Raw genomic sequence first — 14,750 nt, 5'->3', positions numbered from 1 at the left:
GCTGATTTGTTTTTGAACAAAAATACTGAGAAAGATAGTTACGCCCCACAAACAAAGACTAGCTGAGGTGTGACATTTTGACTTTGCCTCTCTGTGTGGGCTTTGTTGATAAGCTTGTTGACAAGATTTGTGGGCTATACAGCACTATGGCTTCCTTTATAAATCAGTCAGCCATTGCCATGGGAAACACCCACCCCACGCCTTGAAGCTTAGAAGCCATCTTCACAAATATGTCCCCAAAAAGTAAGGACATAAATTTCAGTCCAGCTCTGGGGCAAGATATAAGCATAGCCTGCAGAGAGGTTCAGAACAATCACATAAGGGGAAATTGCATGTTTGTTTCTGATTTAAATATATTTTTCTTCACACTTGAACGAGTTAAACTCCAGGAGTATGCAGTAATTGTGTGAAATAAACCCAGAGGGAGGAAAATAGGCATGGGGGAGATGTTGTGATTGATGCCTGCTGCTTTTACAAACAACTTACATGGTGCTGGAACAATATAAGTCATCTGACCAATAACATTAGTCCTGAATGACTACACAAACCAACCACTAATATATTGCGGAACCTATTGTTATTCCATCCTACATTGCACAATTGTTTTCAAACAGCTGATTAAGGAAACAACTCAAGAGTGCATTCACACAGCTCTTTTCTTTTCTCTCTTACCAAAACCTTTCATGTGTGACTGCATAAAGTTGCAAAAGTTTTTGTCAATGTGTAGAAAATCCCCTGGACAGCACTGGAAAAATAATCCCAAGTGATACTGCTTGCACAACAAGCAATCAAGAAATTCCCCAAAAGACTAAAACAATCTCTGACTCAATATATGTTGCGGGGCGTGTGTGTGTGTTAGACTAACATCCTCATTCCCTGTCCAGGAATGACATCAGTGTTAACAGAAAACCAACCATTTCACAACTGGTCAGACTCATGCAAAAAAGGTCTGACTTTCAAAATCAGACACTTGCTTAAGTCATGTTTCCTGCTCATGGAACAATGAGCAATGAACAGTCATATTTATTGCATTAAAAACTATAATAATAGCACTTTTTACTAAAGAATTTCTAAATATGAGATGCGCCAACCCCCTTATAATTGTTTGTGCTCAAGGTGTGATCAAAAATGTGCAGACAGCAACCACAGACTTGGTGTGATAACGGAAACCTGAAGACTCGACACAGGGGAGAAAACATTACATACAGCTGTAGCTATATAGAGAAGATATAAAGTGGTTCTAACCACAAAAGCAAATGTGCAGAACTGATTTAGAATACACAGCATTGCTGATGACATGAGTCAACAAAAGAGCAGCTCCCATGTTTGCATCGATTTATTTTCACTTCTGCTGCACATAACGCTTCTGCTCTGTGTTCTACCAAAGAAATAGCCTTAATTAATGAATGAGAGACTCATTTCAAATCTGGTTGCGACATAAAATGTTGCATGGCTTATTTGTGGCTTTTGAATTATTACACTGCAGTTAATCAATCAATCCTGGCACTTCATTCACACTTAAGGTGTGGTTATGGCTAACGTTAAACAACTCAACTCCCTCCCACCATTCACCTCACTTCTTAACAAGGAACACTTGTCTAACGTGGACACAATTCTTAATGCATAATTATGTTTTTCTTTACTAGAATATAAACTCCCATCTGTCTGTGAGTTTCTTGTTCCAGTCTTCCCATAGAATCAAGATTTGAGCAAACAAAATTGGCATACAGGTGCATCTTATCTATAGATAAGAATCCTGAAGAGGCCAAACACCACTGTAGCATGGGCATGTACCAGTATTCTAAATGTCTCTGATAGTAGAGAGATTTTTTTTAAAAAGTTATAGAAAATATACTAAATAGAGATTACTGTTGTACAATTTAAATTAAGTCAACCCTAACCAAGTGACCTCAGTTGACATGAAGGTGAACGATTTCCAGTGCAGCAGAAGTGAGAAAAACAAAGAGCTCCAATGTTGAATTAAAAGTGAAAGGCCTGGCAAAACACCAGGATTCCTGAGAAAACCTGTTTCCTCTTCTGTAATGTGGGAGTACTGATGATTTTACTACTGTCATTTGTGTCTCTAGACCCCATTATTGAGTTAAATATTCCTGTGTCGATCTGCTGCTCCCCATTAAAATCTCAGGTTTGAGTTTTAACAAACTCCTGTATTTATGGATGGATTGATTTAGATTGGTTAACTCGACGTGCAAGCCGAGGTGAGCATCTTACAGGCGTGTCCGTACATGTCTATGCGCGGCAGTGTGCATGACTTCACGTACATCTGCAGCATGGAGGCAGTAATCCATGGATCTTTGCTCCACATTAAACAGTAATCTAGGTTAATATATGATAACACAGCGTGACTATAAGTTGAGCCATTAACCACTTTGCTACACTGGAAAACAGATGGTACCACTTAATGCTGAACTAACTAATCAAGTCAGTTTGATTTGGTGTTGGACATGAGAGGCACTCACACTTTTTGGGTGTTGAGTTTTTGATTAAATGTCTAGATACCTTACTTATTTACTTACATACTAAGAATATTGGTTATGTTAGATATTTTTATTATAATACCTGTTTTTACCTTTACCGGTACAAACATCATATTTTTTTATTCAAACAGTGAGGAGAGTTTGAGAATATATTAGTATCTACTGGATTTCATCAAGGCCCTGCATGTGTTAAAATATAGCTAATGCTAATGGGCATTAGCTAGTGCTAATTTATGATCAACTTTATGATAAATTCACAAGCAGTATTTGCTCCATCCTGCTAATACTGCTTGTGAAATAGCTAATCAGCGCTAACACCTTAGCGCCTCACTAAGCTAACGGCTTAGTGAGCCGCTAAGCTGTTAGCTTAGTTTACGTGGTGCTACGCTAACACTGGTGCAGCTATTTAGCTGGTACCAGGCATCCAGCATCATATGATTACCAGGTTAATGAACAGCTGTTCTAGTAATAAATATAACTGAAAACCAAGATGTAGTTCAATAAGTATACTGAGACAAAAAAGAAATGTTCATTAAGTAGTTTTGTATTTAACATGTGGCCCTCAAATTCATATTTAAAATAATGTACGTGTATAATATCCAGTCAATTCCTAGTGGCTTTATAGTCACTTTTTGGTTTAACTGTTGTGATATAAGCCTCAGAGATGAGTTTGGATTTCTGATTTATAGCTTGCATCCATTGAAAAATAAAAGTGAAACTAATACAAAAAAAAGAAGAGAGAAAAATCTGGCTTTAAACTTAGGGAGTCCTTCCTCATTTCCAATAACTGTCAGTAAACTAAACTTTTGCCCAAGCCACAGGCTTAACCCAACACAACGGTCATGACCACATTATGGCTCATTAAAAATGGATGCTTGGTCAGGACTCTTTGCTGTCATATTTGAATGTGCTGGGTATCCTTAAGTAGCACTTTTCCTTGTGCGGGGTTAATGCTGCGAATGCTGTTTATTCATATAAACCATAATCTTTTGAAGTTTAACTGAATAGTTCTGGTGTACTTATTAGTGTTTTATTAGGTGTTTGTTGACTATTTTAAGGGTAAAATATCCCAAGACTAGCACGTGATGCCATGCCTTTGAACAATTTCTTTAATAGAAATCGTATTTTAAATTAACATCTGTAATTTAATTGACATCTATGGATGTAAAAGAAATGTCTGCAATTAAATCAGTATAAACTGTAGTTAACCAGGCCTAGTGTAATTACAAAAACTACCTTTAAAAGTACATGTGGCTACATTTGCTAAGCAACAGGTTCATAAAACAAGGAGAGCTACCCGCTGAGGCGACACCTTGTGAATAAGTGACCAGCCCAAAGTAGCTCACCTAACAACAAGGACAAGTGATGAAACAAGTTGCTTTGTTTCATAAAAATCCAAGGCAAATAAATTCCACAGGTCTGAATTTCTAGGAGCCGTTTTATCTCGGCCACACAGACTGATTGGATCAAACATGCCGACGCAGGCCTACGAGTAACGGGTATTAAAAATGAATGGGAGGAATTACCATCTTTGTTCTCTCCAGCTCCCTGGTGTTTCCCGTTACTAATTCCTAATCTTAATGACTACCAGATAAGCACAAGTGTTAATTAAAGAGAGCTGCATGGTAATTATATCTCTAAGGGACCTGCGCCAATGCCCCCTCAGCAACAGCCCCTGCAGCTGACACTCCAGCCTGGTTTCTCCTCCTGCACTTGACTCCTTCACAGCAATAAGCATTCACTGCTCCCACACTCCTCTTATTATCTCATCGTGACCCAGTGCATTCACCTACTTCCTGAAAATGGAAGGGGATCCACACTCCAATGACACAGAGCAAGTAATAAAACCACAACAATTTCAGGCTGGTCTCAGCTGAGTTATACGTGTGGAATCCCTATCAGAATATTTACCTAGAAGCATATGAAATTAAAGTTAATATTTTCATAAGCCAGTAACATGGAGGGAAATGGATGCTGTTCATAAAATATATCTTGGCCCGGAAAACAACTTCACATAACTTCACAATCACCGATCATTGCTGAAACGTGGGTGGAGGGTTGTGGGTGCAGCCCTTGGTCTTATGAAATTACCATGACATCAAAATCCATCACAACCAGCAAGCCTTGCCGGTTGCTCACATCATATCTCCATCTGAACGACGGCAATCTGTCGGCTCATCTGCGAGTATCCCCCCTCCCAAAGGAGGGGAAGGACGGGCAGAAAATAATAACAGAATGGACAACAAAAGGCTTTGCCAAAATCATGTGGTTATGAGTCGGGCTTATTAAAAACCACAGTGGAAAGCAAATATGCAAACACTGAGCCCGCTTCCCCCCACCATGAGAAAATAAAATAAAATATGGTGTGAAAGACAGAGCGGGAAGAAGGAGGGAAACCAGGCACCCTGCTGCTAATTTAATAGACAGACTATAGCAGGCTATGCAATACCATTATGTTGTGTCATCTGTCCTGTGGAGGTTGGATTGGTTCCTTGGGGAAGGTCACGGCGAATGACAGACATAATCAGATACAATCAAGTCATTCAGGATGCCAAATTTAAACATCACGCAGGCAGGTCGGGAAGCTGCTTGTTTCTGACGTCACATGTCATCAGGTAACAAGACAACATCGAGAAACATTTTAGATTTGGTGTTTGTGCAATACCTCTTTATGTGTTGAAATATACATATATGTGATACACAATGATGTAGGATTAAGTGCAACACACATCAAATGCATCACTTCGGTTGGCATCTGTAAGGTACAGAAGACATAGAAAAGGTGCAGAAATTGGATGTTAATGTTAGAAAACTGCTTTCCTGTAAGGCAAACCCATGTTAGTGCAGGGAAATAGGACAGTTGCTTCTCCATGTAACCTGATGCATGACGTGTAGGCTTACATAGAAAGCAATGAAGGAAGTGCCCTTAAATAGGCTTTCAAATTTTACTAGTCATGTACACAGTTCCACACAGTTATACTTCAAATTTCAGTCATCCTTGCAAAATGCACAAGGTATGACACTTTATGCACATAAATCAACTCTAAATATTTAAGTGCTGGCAAAATTGGGACCCCACATGAGTGTAGTAGTTAAGGTAAGAGCTAAAGTGGCGATAATTGATATTTTGCAAATCTCATGTGAAGTGGGAGCTTGTTGTAAAGAATTAGGAGAGATTTACCTGAATCTGCAGCTTTAAACAAGTTTAGATCACTGTTTTGGTTTTCTGGTGACTACTCACTACTTTGGTTTGAGACTATAACCTTCCAGAAAACTACCCGACATGTGGTTTAGTTATAGCGTAGTTAAGTTTAGAGTTAACGCACCTGAAAATAAGACAACACTTAGCTCTGTATCAGGTTGTTTTAGTGCCTCACGCTAATCATTTTGGTTTTTAGGTGAACCAAGCTGAGAGAAAATAAAGGTAAGCGGCAAGTGAAAGCGAAACTCGACTGTCAACCCCAGAGGTTGCAGTCTTGTCTGGGGCCACTTTTGAGTTTCTCCCTTTCGAAACCCTTATATAGACTTTGCGGGTCCTTAACACTGGAAAAGCAGAAATACAACTTAACATTGGTCAGATCAGAAGTAGGAAGAGCTTTATTCTTAAAATCCCCCTTGTACAAAAGAGCAGATAAAGCAGTTATTAACTAGCTACTCGATACAGTAGACCATTTCCTATAAAGTCACATATTTTCCTCAGGAGTTGGTAGGCTATAGACCAAAAACAGAGGTACGAGAGAGAGTGCTAAATTAACCCTCTGAGGTCTAAAGCATCAATCCTGTATTTTGAAAGAAAATGTGAATAGTTGTTTATGTATGTTAGTTAGAATAAACATGTGTTTGTTCCCTGATTGCCCAAACTTGGGAAACCAATTGAAATAAAACAAATTACGCAGATATAGATTAGACTTGAGAGAGCTAACAGGCTGGACAAAAACACACCTCAAAATGTACCACTCTTTAACTGAATGTAAAGTAGCACATCAGGAATGATTCATGACTCGTTTCATTTTGGAAATGAATCATTCATGAAGACACTGACAAATTTCAGTTGGCGATGCCCTAATTTATTTATTTATTTTCCATCTCCACCTACTCCTCCACCCATAACAGTTGGGTATACAAGGTGTGACTAGTTTCAGAATTACTGTTGGATAGGCTATCAGCGTCGAAAGTCATCAAGTTAAATTAAAGCTCTTATAAGCTCAAACATTCCCAAACCTTTCACACTGCCTGTTTTACCAGCAGATACTCTGAAAACATCCAGATTATTCGGCAGGTTGAGCAGCTGCAAGCACCTCTGGAAATAAAGGAGGTGAAGAAAAGCTTCAGTTATGCTCTACTCATTAGTCAGAGCAGAGAGGCTGTCACGTATGGTCAGTGGGAGTGTGGAGCAATGTGGATTTAATCATTAGGCACTGCGGTGCTTTTGTTCCTCAGGTGAAATTTTTAGACAAAAAGATCATGTTTGTCACAAGAAGGCCTCCCCTGCTCTCTCCATTTACTATATCCAGTCTCACCGCTATCACCAAAACTACCAATAAGAAGCCATCACAGACACCTCAGTGATTATTAGATTAATATGTGTGGTTAATTATTTGGCCGCAGGTCTAATGAGTCAGTTTTAAATAATTCTTGAAGTGCAGCCTTTGCTGGCATATAATCGAAGTAATACATTTGTCTTCTTCATCTTTGAAATGCATTAATAACACTGCTGGGTCGGGGGGAGGGAAAACAGTACTTTTTAAATCTACGCGTTTTTGCCTTGATAACTGTTTTAAAATGACATCACGCTGTGTGTGACTCCAAATGATATCTTCCTCTGCACCACCAGGAAATCATGCACTGCACGGAGGTGTAGCAGAGGGAATGCATGCCTGGCTCAACATCCAATCCACACAGAATTCATGTTTTTACAATTTCAAGACAAAGCAGTTGTGTAAAAAATAAAAATGATAAAAAACAACAATGTAAAAAGAGGATGAATGACTCAGTTAAGCTCACCCTAATCTAACAAACAGCCAGAAAATGAAACTGGGACTATTCTTAATCACAGGATTTGCTGTTTTTCAGTGTTTGGTATCACTGCAGATTAAAGAAAAATGTGCATGCTTCAAAGTTGAGCTTTTTAAAAATGTGATAAGCATTTTCTTACACCTTCTTTAAAATGTTATTTTAGTTAGGACTATTATAGCCAAAAGAAAGTAATTATTTTTTTAAACTGCATTAACCAATACCTAGGACCTCCCCACTAGTTAATGAGGATACCTGGGAAATAATAGGGCAAGTCAGAGGCAACTGGTATAGAGGTGGTTGCAAAGCAGCTTGCAGATTCAATAGCAACTGTACTTTTTTGGAATTGATCTGTTTTAATATGAAGAATGACAGATCACTATGAGGGTCTTATTTTACATGCATATCTTATTTCTCAATTGATTCTCTATTTAAAAGATGAGTGAAAGTGATCTGTGGCATTTTTTTTATCAAAATGTAGTACTTTGTAGTTCTGGACTTGTTTACATTTTGATGCATTTTAAGTTACTATTGTACACACTGCACGTGAGGATTTGGGGTACAGAAAAGACTCCCATGTTTAAAGTAAAGAACTGCATCCATGACATTCAATTTCAGATCATTTCACTTCACTGAAGAATCTGTGAGAGCGATCTCATATCCATTTTTCTTCAGATTGCTTCTGGAATAATCTTCTCTGGTCTCATTACGGAGGAATCATTCAGAAAGATGGGTCACACATGTGCAAGAAAAAAATCTTCTCTTAGCTAACCCATCCATTTCTTCTTTTCACCCATGTCTTGAGAAAACAATCACGCTGCAGCAGCTAACCAAAGTGTTGCAATATGATTCTTTGGCCAGTATTACACGGCCCAGTTTGGCTCTCAGTTGGAGAACAGCATTTCAACTCCCTTCTGCTTTCAGCCAACTCATTCAGGGCATTGAAAACAAGAGGGCCAGCCCACACTGACAGCTTACACCTTCTGGAGTGAGACTGTAGCATTATCAACAAGGCCAGCGCACAATATAAACACAAAGCCTGCTTGTGCAAAAAAATCCTGACGCACACACATCATGATACATAAATGCATTTCCCATAGTCTATCAAAAACACTCATTAACATCTGACTGCTAATGACAGTCTGAGAGCACAATAGCTTCAAAGAAGTAGAAGTTTGAGCTTGTTTGATCTTTTTCACCATAAATACCTAGCCTAGTCTGGCTGTTGCTCCGAGGCTGCAACAACCAAGATACTGTTTCAGAGGTTGGCCTTGAGGTCTAAGCTGAGGGTAATAAATATTCAAAAACTGCCAAGCCCTTTTGTTTGGGTATGGAATTACACTAGCAATATAAGCAGTGGTTATTCCCCAGCATAATAACACAGTTTACAATCATATTGCTTTTCTTAAGAGGGTACACTAAGCAGATTTGGAAAAAATAAAATCAAATGTGTTGTTATCCTCCAAACAAATGAGCAGAACTTGGATGAAGATAGCTTTTGCAAAGAGAATTCTGCTTTTCTACATCAGGCCTCATCCCAGTTGAGTCACCGTTATGCCTTATTTAAAGAGGCAGCCACTTGTTTCTAGACAGTTCCTGAAGCACGTGGATTTCCATTTTGGAAACAAGTTGTTTTGGGGGGAAACTGATTTTACTCATATGGTGATAAAAATAACCTCTGCACAAACCACCAAATGTGCGCCAATCACGTTTCAAACAGATAACCACTCACTGACATGGCTTACCACTTGAATTCTTGCCACATATGAGGTGCTGGTAGGGCTGCAGCAGACCCCAGATCTCCGAGTCGTTGCAGATGGCTTGCTCCATTGACTCCAGCGTAAACTTGGGGATCCCGTTGTCCCTCTCCACGAGCGCGCTGCGCAGGACGCGGGTGAAAACCTCTCTGAACAGACTCTCCATGCAGGCGGTGAGGTATATGGCAGCGTGCTCGTGGATCCTGAGGGCCACCCGACTATCCACCATCCACCTGAAGAACTTCCCCACGGAGAAGACCAGCCCGCAGCGCGCGGACTTGCCTCGGCTGAACTTGTCCCCGGTGCTCATGTTGTAGAGGGACAAGGCGCTCAGAGCCGCCGTGATGCAGTTGACGGAGATGGTCCACGAGAGCACCACCTTGATGGCGCTTTGGATCTCGTGCTTGGTGCACTTGGCGTAGCGCAAGCTGAGTCGCTGCGCCTCCCGGGCTACCCTCACCAGCGCGCGGCTAATGAGAGTCGACAGTCGCGCCAGGACCTCCGGTGGCGGGTTGCCCACCATCAGCTCCTCGTCTTTCCTCAGCGCACCCTCCACCTCGCCCAGGGTCCATGGCACCTCCTCCAGCTCGGGCAGCTTGGCGCAGTGACCCGAGCACTCCAGTATCTCCGTGTCCTCCGCCAGGACGGTGTTGACTGTGTCCAAACTGTTGTGTCTGCTGTGCATGGATTCCGTCAGATGCCAGCAGTTTCCCCCATGCGAGATGGACTGATGCGTGTCGGAGCAGCACAGCGACACGCTGGACGACCTGACCGAGTCCGCGGCTCCACCATAACCAGAATCAAGCGTTAAATCCTCCAGCGTCCTCACGACTGTCTTACCCTTGCCTGCCATAACTGCACCGCATACTGTTGGGTATGCTTGGTTTCCCAGTTAAATGCCACAAACTCGTTTCAGCGCGTTTCTCCGCCGCAGTCTCCCAATTTAAGCGTATTCCCCAGAATGAAGAGTGGAACGACACCAACGAGCATCTACTTTTCTCCTCCTCTGCGCGTCTTGCTGTCTCCGATATCCTCTCCTCCTGTCCACAACTTCATAACCCGAGAGCGCACAAACCCTCCGCGCTTACTGCAACAAGCGCAGCGCAGGCAGGACTCCGATGGAGAGGAGGAGCATGAGAGCGGCGGGCTGGAACGAGCCAATCCGCGTATCCATCAGTTGTTACTGACAGAGAGGAGCTACCTGCTGCTTTTCAGCAGAATCTACCTGGAGCTGGTGAAACACAACAGTTCAGTGGAAAACACACTAATGCGGGCTGCTGTGCCAGCCAATCTGCTGTTTGTAGTGGCGTTGCTGCAGTGTCATGTCACGACAGTGCCAGGATGAGAGGAAGGTTCCCACTGAGAGAACACATGGCGCAAATGGTAAAATAGACAAATTCCGTGTTAAAATAACGCAGGGACACGAAAATAATTAAATTCTACCGCATAAAACTCAGACCCACCAATCAAATAAGATAAATGAGCAGTGAAAATGTGTGCATTCTTCTTGTAGATGTTAAATTAAGCATAAAGACGACGCTGGCTGCTACTTTGCCAGCATTGAGCTGTTATTTTAAAGTGTACATACTGTTATCTAAAATTGCAGTTTCTTTCTGTGGTCTATGAAAAAGAAGCTTTTCTGTGTAATACTTCTAACTGCTTCGTTGCAGTGATGCTATATTTTATTCTTCCTGCTGTCATCTGTAGATGAATTTTACAGCTTTAAAATGTATTAAAGTTTTGTACAGTAGATCTATAAACACACAATTCCTCATGTGAACAGGTCATCCATGTACCATGGATTCAGTTTCTTAAGTGTGTGTGTGTGTGTGTGTGTGCGTGTGTGTGCTTTAATGTATGCAAAGGTATCAGCTTTTCTGCATTTCCTTTAGTCTGTTCACTGACTGATGTATTTGACCTTTCTAAAGCTTCTCCGGACACGATTAATCACTACATGAGTTTACTTGCTAAATCTCACCATGAAAATCTATTCATCCATCATTCCGCCGGCCAAAGAAAAGGCAGGATGCAATTGTAAAATCATAGTAACACCTATAAATGAATTTATAGTTCATACATTGATTTGTTGTGCTTTCCAGACCCCCCCCCCCCCAAAAAAAGACGGTATTGTGGTGTAAAACTATTCACTACCTTTCACTTGCTGTTGTTTTATTGAAAGGTATCAGTATTCACCTGTATTCACAAATAACAGTGCAATATTGTAAAAATTAAAACATCTTGTGCTTTTGCATCAATTTAGTGTTCTATTTTGTCTTCAGTTAAGTACAGGTCAGGCTAGTGTTCTTATTATGATTGCACATTTTTTGGTGTAACTGAATGGAGCATTTTAAAATAAGACTTTAAAAACGCTATTATTAGGTGTTTAATGAATTTTTTTCTCATTCTGTTCAGCTAATAAAAATAATATTAACCCACCTTCCTGAAATTTTATGAGAACCTGGATAAGATGTTACATTTCTAACATTAGACTTCTGCTGTGCTTGTTTTCCACCCCTAATGTTGATTTTTAAGTATGACGTGAAGCGTCTGCAGCAGAAGTAACTTTCTTAAGGTGCACCACAATCTTTAATGTCTGATCCTTATAAATATTTCACTCTCTGGAGAACATTGCTCTGAGCTTTTTCCAGATCAGAAGTCTCTCCGCGCCTCTGTGTCAAGGTTTAGCAGCACTTGGAAGATTTTGTTGTTGAATCGTTTATTCTCCATGATACAATATTTTTGTCCAGCCATGAAAACAAAGCGTGAGTGTGCTGAATTCTGATTACTTGCTGAGAGGAACAGTTGGTGGAATGATGATTCATCCATTCTGTTGGGGCTTCTCCTTGTACGTCTGAGCTGGACCAACCATCTGTCCACACTGCCTGCCACGCCAGAGGCCCTTTCAGATTTTCTTAGCATGACATTGCATTGCATGCCTGAACTGACAAACCTACTATACACTGGAATTTTTTAAGGGGGTATAAAGAGGATGTGACTCCCACTGCTGCAAAAGTGATTGACGTGGTAAAAGTGTAAAACAAAACATGCTTGTATCTTCCTCTCATTGTTTGGCTGACACACAATAAACAATAAGACTACCACACTGCATTATGTAGGTTTTATACCAAAGCAATGGAGTTTTTTTTATGTCCCGAGCCTCCACAGAGGCACGCTGGGCCCCCTAATAGTATTTATTACAGATAATTACCAATGTAGGAAGACTTTTATTGACTGAATATTGCGTTATCTAAGCAAAAAAGAAAAGTTTCTGATGCTAGTGATGAAACAGTACCCCAATAAAGAAAATGAAAAGGATGATAATGCATTTTGCATGGAGAACACTTCATACAGAGTTCCTCTGTAAGCAGATGCCACCATTAGCACACCTCATCCTCCAGCAGTCTGCCACGACCTCTTGATGCAATGCAGCATATCTTGCTGACTAACTCAGGTGAGAGTGGTGGAGGTGGGCAGCTGTCAGCTGCATCTCTTACATGCACCGTGGCGCTCCGAAGCTTGTCCTCACTTATTAAGCCTTGGTTGCCTGGTAACAGAAAAATTATCATGATTTTCCCGGCATGATGATAGATTGTTAGTATTTTTTGCCAGCTGAATGAGTGGATCATATAAACATGTTTCCTTAGTCATGAGGTCCAGTCACATTTAAATTTAAAAAAAAAAAGAAGGTAATTTATTTAGTGATGTGTTCTTAGATTTTCATTAGTTTGAAGTGATTTGTGTAATTATATTAAAATATATTGCTGTATACTGCGTTATGTCTCTATATAAGAAAACTATTAAAAACGCTATGTCTGAGACCAGGTTTAAAAAGGGGGACTAAAGTGCTCCTCGCATTTCAAAAATGAGCTACATCTGTATATGGGTTTATGATAAATATATATAGTTAAACACTTTTTTAGGCTTATGAAAATATAAATCTTTGTATAATTTTGTGTTTTTAACATTCCTAGCTAAACTCCATCTTATTCTGTTAACAATTATATTTTTAAATGTTAATTTTAGGTTATTTATTACAACTGAGTTGCAAATTTGATTGGGAATGGCTGTCTGTCTCTATGTTAGCCCTGCGACAGACTGGTGACCTATCCAGGGTGAACCCCACCTCTTGCCCTATTGGCAAGAGGTGGCATTACAACTGAAATCACATTGTACCTAATTCTACTACACACACACACACACACACACACACACACACACATATATAGATATATATATACATAGGGAGAGAGATATAGATAGATTGTGTGTGTGTGTGTGTGTGTGTGTCTGTTCCTTTCATTTTCCCCTCCTTCCTTGCTTCTTTTATGTTGTAATAATTATTATATTGATGGTAAGATAATTTCTGGATTCTGATCATAAGTATCATATAAATTTTGTATTTCCAAGTTCTAACTGCACTTCTTCTTCTTATTCATAGTATTATGATGAATAATGATAATACATGACATCACATTTGCATAGGCCTTGTCATTATCTTGTGTTTATACAATTGATAATCATGAGCAAAGTAAGGGGACCTTACTGACATGATACTATACTGCCCCTCAGTGGCCAAAAGATGACACTACTTCACAGGCGAAGGCAGCATTTTGCATCTTGCATAATTACAAGCCGTTTTATGTAAGAGTGTTGTGACGCATTTCTTATTTGGGATAATAAAGAGTCTAAAATGTCCTATTCCACTACGACAACTGCTAATTATTACTACCACTAATATTATTATGAACAATATTCAGATGTACACGTTTACTTTCTGAAACCTTTCAGGAAACAAGGCAATTGGAACAGCTTTCTGAAATATAGGGAGTTAAGTAGGTAAAATGAAAATGTAGTGTAATGAATATAAAGTGACAAATAAACACTAGTTTTCACAAATGCACTGTCTTTTGTTTGTAGGTTAGGCAAATATAAGAGTAAATTCAGAAAATGAGAATTCATATCATATTACCCACACGCTACACTTCATATTGCACTAGACCACATGCGCGCACACTGGCGATGAAGCGAGTGCCACTCGATCATGCCGGACTTCATGTGCACATCCGGGTTCTTTTAGTATAAACAAGCCAGTGCACTCTTGCAGCTAATGAGGACTTTTTTTTTTTTTATTGTTAAAGCTCCTTATTTTTACCCCAATAAGTCTTTAAAGTCTGTGCCTGTAACTCATATTTGTATTTATTTTATTTTTTCATTAACCTGTTATGAAACATGACGTAAACAAATAGAAACACTTGAGTATGGTTAACATTTCTGAGTCTGCTTCACTCTTAGCTAAACTTGGTTAATTAACCAGCTGACGTGCTATGTCCCTTCAGTCCGCCATAAGAGGTCATAATACACCAGTAACATCAAGCGGGTAACTTGACTGTGCATGCTGGCATGCAGAAAGCACGCTGGAAAAACGTGACCACGCCGTGAAACGCACAAAGCGATTCGGGCCTATCAGACGGCTCGGAACTGC

At 40.1% G+C, this 14,750-nt stretch overlaps 1 protein-coding gene across 2 annotated transcripts in view; it reads right to left on the bottom strand.

Moving 5' to 3' along the window:
• The window catches only part of LOC100709613 (ankyrin repeat and BTB/POZ domain-containing protein BTBD11-A), a 329,762-nt gene extending 318,763 nt beyond the window's left edge, over positions 1–10,999 (bottom strand). Inside the window, exon 1 of one of the 2 annotated variants that reach the window (XM_019347029.2) lies at positions 9,257–10,999. In XM_019347029.2, the coding sequence (XP_019202574.1) occupies positions 9,257–10,121 (865 nt within the window). In that variant the 5' untranslated portion in view covers positions 10,122–10,999. The remainder of the gene's footprint in view (positions 1–9,256) is intronic. The other variant, XM_019347028.2, reaches the window with a different exon arrangement.
• Positions 11,000–14,750: the final 3,751 nt, after the last annotated feature.

This window comes from Oreochromis niloticus, linkage group LG17 (assembly GCF_001858045.2).
Source record: "Oreochromis niloticus isolate F11D_XX linkage group LG17, O_niloticus_UMD_NMBU, whole genome shotgun sequence".
Taxonomy (NCBI): domain Eukaryota; kingdom Metazoa; phylum Chordata; class Actinopteri; order Cichliformes; family Cichlidae; genus Oreochromis; species Oreochromis niloticus.
The sequence above is the reverse complement of the archived record's forward strand: the minus strand, read 5'-3'. Positions and strand labels throughout refer to the sequence as shown.